This window comes from Anarrhichthys ocellatus, unplaced genomic scaffold, assembly GCF_004355925.1.
Source record: "Anarrhichthys ocellatus isolate YVR2014 unplaced genomic scaffold, GSC_Weel_1.0 scaffold44, whole genome shotgun sequence".
In the NCBI taxonomy this organism is placed as follows: Eukaryota; Metazoa; Chordata; class Actinopteri; order Perciformes; family Anarhichadidae; genus Anarrhichthys; species Anarrhichthys ocellatus.
Genome location: NW_022280074.1, coordinates 72,736 through 79,147, shown reverse-complemented (window position 1 = coordinate 79,147; position 6,412 = coordinate 72,736). Strand labels below are relative to the sequence as shown.

At 42.3% G+C, this 6,412-nt stretch overlaps 1 protein-coding gene across 5 annotated transcripts in view; it reads left to right on the top strand.

Annotated features, from left to right (window-relative positions):
• Positions 1 to 6,412, top strand: part of LOC116395128 (helicase ARIP4-like) — a 53,194-nt gene that overhangs the window by 36,533 nt on the left and 10,249 nt on the right. For all 5 annotated transcript variants that reach the window (XM_031868725.1, XM_031868723.1, XM_031868724.1 and 2 more), the window contains 4 exons: positions 2,015 to 2,240; positions 3,549 to 3,682; positions 3,880 to 4,041; positions 5,948 to 6,168. In XM_031868725.1, coding sequence (XP_031724585.1) covers positions 2,015 to 2,240; positions 3,549 to 3,682; positions 3,880 to 4,041; positions 5,948 to 6,168 — 743 coding nt within the window. The remainder of the gene's footprint in view (positions 1 to 2,014; positions 2,241 to 3,548; positions 3,683 to 3,879; positions 4,042 to 5,947; positions 6,169 to 6,412) is intronic.

Below are 6,412 nucleotides of genomic sequence, written 5' to 3'. Positions count from 1 at the left end.
TGTGTGTGTGTGTGTGTGTGTGTGTGTGTGTGTGTGTGTGTGTGTGTTTTGAGGCTCTGTGCATTGCAGGAATCGTTATATAAATGTTCTGTAAGGTTGAGTTGGAGGGAGGCAGGGGTACAACAGGGACGTGTAAATCAAATCTGGGACAACTTTATGCGAAATAACTTGCAGCTCTTCAACTGATATTACAACCATTCAACTTGTGTCCAGTTTCATTAAAGCTTGTGCATTTACTGTCCGATGCGCACAATGTCTGGAAGCTTATTCCTAAAAAATCGAATCATGTAGAGCACAGCAAAATTAAATATGTGCAGGTTAGCACGAGCAATAAGCTGTAAACCGTGGAAAGACATCACAGTCCGACACACAATGATTGACAAGAACTCATGGTCTGTTTTTGATTGTTATGACTTGTAAAATGTTGTACAGACGTCTTCATAGGTCCAAGATTTTGGACTGTCTGGAAAAAAAACTATGGAAAATCTGCCTGTTCTCAGACACGAGGACTTTAAACGTATTGTGACGTATGTTTGTGATTGAATAACTCTTTTTACTCTCTTTTTTTCTTCTCGGCAATAACTAACTTCATATCCCAATGATTGCAAGTGAACTGTTTTGAAATGCCACTCTAAGAGACACACACACACACACACACACACACACACACACACACACACACACACACACACACACACTGAGACAGGCTGGTGTCATTAGCAGCCGGCTCTAGAAGTTTGTTATCACGTCGTAGATGAACTGAAGAGGCGTTTTATGTAAGTTGTTCTTCAACGCGCAGCAAGCTCATCACCAGCATCCATGCTTCATAATTTTAAGAATGAGTGTGTGTGTGTGTGTGTGTGTGTGTGTGTGTGTGTGTGTGTGTGTGTTGGTAGTTTGTCCTTGCTTGTCCAGTTGTCCCAGGCGGATTCTTGGCTGCACTGCCCTACATATGTGTGTGTGTTGATTTATATTCTTATGTGAAAACTTGTCCTCTGGAATGTTTTTGTTTTTTATGTGCGTGTGTGTGTGTGTCAGTGTTTGTGTCCTGTCTTGTGTTTCATAAGCCGTCCATATATATGATCGAGCTCTTACATAAGCCTCAGATCTGGTTCAGTGTGTCTGAGAGAGAGAGAACTAGAACTAGAAAAGAAGAGGAGTTTAGAAAAGAATAAAAATAAGTCAACAGAACAGAGTTGAAGGTGCTAAAGGTGTGGTTTCTAAATGTTTTTATTGAAGTGTGCTTCGGCTCAGGATGAGCGGAATCTTCTTCATGGTGTTTTGCAAATGTAGTTTAGTTAAATATCAATTTGAAAACTTAAATCCTCTCAGCCTCCAGCTGGCAACAGCATCTCGTTTTGTGATTTGTGTTTTGTCACTTTAGAAACAAGGATTGTGGTTTGTTTAAGACTTTCACAAACCACGCAGTATCGTTCATCCAAAATAGAAGAATGATCTTAATATCATCTTTTGAAGTACCCATCCACATCCATCTGACCATGAAAGAATATGTTTACCAGCACACAACTGAACAGTGAGCAACATGTAATGGAAAGATAATACAGCACCAATACAGTAAAACTAGCTGTGTTTGAATAGGGGTTTCTCACATCACAAAATATTGGAATTTTATTGGCCTACCTTCACACAGAATGTAGAATATTTCATTGACCAGTTGATATAAAACAACAGGATACGTGCTTAAGAATCAATGTCAGGCTCGCTGCCTGTAGGAGAATCGATTCTTGGATCTAGCTTTTATTTTAGTTTGTTGAAATGTGACCGTTTTGTCTCAGGGCAGCACTATTCTTTGCAGAAGACTGCATGTAATATCTTTCAAAACTTTCCTCAAATGTGCACTCGCATAACAGAGTTAAGTTTGTAAATCGATTCAGAATCGTGGGCGATAAGAATCTAATCTCAAAACATGCATCATGTCCCGTCACAATATGTCCATTTTTTTCTATCACACGTCAATAACCATCCGTCTTCTCGTCCTGTCTCCCTCACACAGACCAGTCCCACAGTGCTCCCTTCAGCTCCGAGAATGAGGCTCAGGGAGGCGACTCGGCCGCCTGGCAGTGTACCCCTCCCCCATCTACCTCTGCCCGTCCTCCTCCCTCGCAGCCCGCATCCAGGTCCCGCTCCAGGCCGGCCAGCCAAAGCCCCCCCCCTCCCTCCGCCCCGACAGGCACCAAGAAGAGGAGCTCCAAACCGGCACACATGAGACGCAACATCAGGTACTGAACTCGGCGCCCTCGCTTCAACTCAAACGTTCGTCTCAGTCGAAGGCTTCAAATGAACGCCCACTTGTTTATTCTGTAGGGATCCTTAAGAAACCGAAACATAAACTGCAACAATTAACCCCCCATCATTTATTGTTAAAGCTTTAGATGAATAGTCAACCTGCTGTATTAACAAACTGATTCCTATAGTCATTCTATGTAAAAACTACACGGTATATATGTATATATACAGCATATACAAACACAATAACCTATTATAACAAATACAATCAATCCAGACTACAAAGCACAGTTTCTTTCAGCCATTTTTAACTAGATTTTAGAAAATGACTCAATGCTTGGCAAGCAGTAACCGGTCAACTCTGAGATGAAAGGGATTACTTTACAATCACATGACGATGTTTCTGCTGAGGTGCAGAGTATACAAAGACTCACTCAACTTGTTTGACTATTATTTTATTTTGCATAACATTGATTGTTGGCTGGATAATCAGATTCATCATCTCTCTTTATGCCTTCCTCCTCTCCCTCCTCGTTCCTCTCTGATTTCACTCTCATTCTGAGGAACCAAAGCACAAAACTACTGATGAAATCTGTCCATGATCATACGAGTGTATTCTCAGTCTGCAGCTTCATTCCTCCAGCTGCCAGTAACCACAATATAGCCTCAAATATGCTGTTGCTTTTACATAACAGCGTCTTTACAATAACATCAAACAACATGTCAGAGATGCAAATCTATGTGTATGCGAGTGTTAAATAGTGGAGTCATTTAGTAGTTACAAGATGCTGTTCTATTATATAACAAACACTGATAAGCTGTCTTTTTTAATCAGAATGAGTTCTCATGTATTATTTCCCCAGAATTTCAGCAATGAATCACTCGTCTAACATCTCTGTCTCTCTTTTAAATAATTGAACTATGCAGCTGTCAAAATAATTTGCAAATTTCAGTTTCTGGCTGATATCTCCAACACTCAGTAACTCACACCAAATCAATCCAGATTGGTAAATAGCACTACGGTCAAGAAGAAAAATATGTATTGTTGATTTTGGGGTTAACTGTCTCCTTTTTAAAGCTGGACTCCTCAACCTTTGACCCTTAGAGGGCAGAAGAACTCAAAAACAAGCTAACGGACACTCAACCCTTTTTCTTTGCTGAAAACACAATTATACAAATGTGTATACAATGAAAACCATTGTTGTCTTTATGCAGTTAACAAATACAATGACGGTTGTTAGTTTGTAAAAACACAATACCGTCTACATACAAATGTTATTTTTCTTTTTGTGTCTATGCAGGAAGTTACTGCTGGAGCATCAGTTGGAGTCAGTGACCAAAGCCGCCCAGCAGGACGAGTTGGAGAGAAGGAGACGTCTGGAGCAGCAGAGCAAACAGGATTTCCCCGTACCACTGCTGCCTGAATACACAACTGGTAAGAGCATTTACCACCCCAAAATATGCTTACATGAACATTAACATTATCCACTGGTCCATCAAATCCTCCTCCAACATAGATTCCAGATGCCCAGAACTAACTCTTGACTTCCTTTCTTTTCTTCCCTTCCTGTCCCTCATTGCTTCCCAATCTTCTTTCCTCTCTCTTTGCATCGTCCCCGTCCTTCTCTCCAGGTGATGTGTCAAAGCATGTGTCGTCATCGGCGGCCTCTACAGCGTCGCAGCAAGAAGTGAAGTCGGTCCAACCGGGAGTGATCTGCCTGGACTCCAGCAGCACCGGCCTCAGCGAGAACAGAAAGACTGACGTACCTACGACAGAGCGCTCACACAAAACAGGTGAGACATGCAAACATTTGTCACCTCACGAAGCACGTTTTTAGAATGAATGTGCTGATTACAGTGAGCAAGCCAACAGCCCATGAAGCCAATGTACTGGTGCACTTTGAGGTCCAATACCTACAGTAGCTCGAAGGCTTGTCTGGCAGTCACTGAGGGAGGGATCTATCAAAAGGAAATATCACTTGAATACACATTCCTGGTAGTTTGTCGGTGTCGGGTGGAAACCTCACATCTCTAACGCATCCGTCTCTCAGAGATTAAGCAAAGCGGCCTTAATAGCCTCGTGACAGCCATGCGTTTACTAAATTACACACTCCGTTTCAAATTGCTCTCTGAGCCCAGGGGTCTGGAAAGAAGGCACATTAAACGACTGCGTCAGCTTGAATTTCCAGGAGAAGTAACGGAGGATTGAAAAACAAGCCAAATCTGAATGAGGTTTTTTTTACTCAAAGGGCCACAACACAGCAGATATCTGGGCCAGTATTCATCTCACATCTTGGGATGATTTGTTGGTTTGATTTTTCGGGATGTTCAACATCATGTCCGCAAAGACAATTTAGTGTTAAAAAACGCTTGATGTACCAGAGTGAGGGACTTCTCCGCTCATTTCAGCTCTAAGTAAAGACAATATAAAGGAAGTTTCACCTCATTTCAAACAAAAACTTTGATTTCTTTGAATTCTTTCGAGAGTGAAACTTTTAAACCCAATTACTGAAAGTCTCCCTGTACAAATGTAAACAATGAAGGTAAAACAATCACCACCGTTCCTGTTAGGTGTGTGTGTGGAGTTTTCGTAGGTTAGCAGCCATGTGCATCAGAATATTTAAAACCTCATCAGGGTACATCATGTACCGCTCCCTTATTGCCCAAGTGCGCACACACACACACACGCACGCACGCACGCACACACACACACACACACACACACACACACACATTCAGAGCCACTCAAACAGCCAATGATAAACACACACACACATACTCAGTCGGGAATAAACACACACACACACACATACTCAGTCGGGAATAAACACACACACACATACTCAGTCGGGAATAAACACACATACGCTCTACGTTGAAAGGAGACTAATATAAACTGTAGGCACACACACCTACAACACAAACACGCACACAGATGAGAGAGAGACCGATGAACGGTCTCTCCGGAGGATCAGAGTTAGCTAAGCCGTCGTTTGGATGAACAAAGACAGATATGTCGATTTGGGAGCTGAAAAAGACCAAAGGAGAGAAAGAACGGACGGAGGGAGAGAGAGAGTGTCTGCGGGGCAGAGCCGAGTGGGTCTTTGGAGCAATAAAGCTGGCTAATCCTGGTTATGAGACAGAACACACACACAAAACGAACACACACACACTCACAGTGACACAGTGACATTTCCAGTTGGGGTTGCATAATGTCTCCCCCTCCACTCTAATCCTACTTGTATAACCAGCCATTCACTGCAGTTATATAAACTCACACACACACACACACACCTCTCCCCACCGTTCCCTCGCAGGCCACCAGCTTGTGTAACTTTCACCACTCGATACCATTGACTTTTAACATCATGACGGCGCCACTGTTTACCACATTACTTGAGATGAATGTGTCAAGGCCAATTAAAACAAGTTGTTTTTATTGGAAAAGCTGCAGTCTTTCTGCCGTAAAACTGCCTTAAGTTTTCTCTTTGGATCAGTTTGTTTTACTCGTGAGGAAAAAAAGACCTTTGAATTTAAGAGTTTGCTTAAATACATCTGTGAACGCACGGTCAAATCCTTTTTTTTAATCGAGTTGTCAGTCCGAGATCAAAACGGGTTTTCTGAACATTGAGTTGGAAAAACAGTTTGCAAGACCCGCAGTGTCATTTTCAGAGAACCTAAATCTCGTCCCTCCGTGCAGATGTGATATATCTGAGTTCGGGCGAGGACGACACCGTCGAACACATCAGCAGAAAATTCACCGTCGAGAAAGAAGAGATCGAGCCGAGCGGCGCGCACGCCAATGACGCCCTTAACCGACCGGACCCCCGGGGCCGGGTGCTGGTCAACTTGAACCATCCGACTGCAGAGAAGGACATTTTCCTGATGCCTCAGTTGGCGCGAGCAGTCAAACCTCACCAGGTATTTGTTTTACTTCTGCACTCAAAGCAAACACTTGGTGCTTTTTGTCTGCTTTGGGATGTATATAAGGAAATAAGTATCTGAATATTGTAAAATCAATAAGTAACAATAAAGACGTTTTTTCATTGATGTGTCCAAATCTGCCTTTGATGAGACTTCTTTTTTTTTTTTTTTTAGTCGTACTGTGAAAATTACTTTCTTCAAAATTTAGATTTGTTGACCTTTTTAATTCCGATTTCATGAC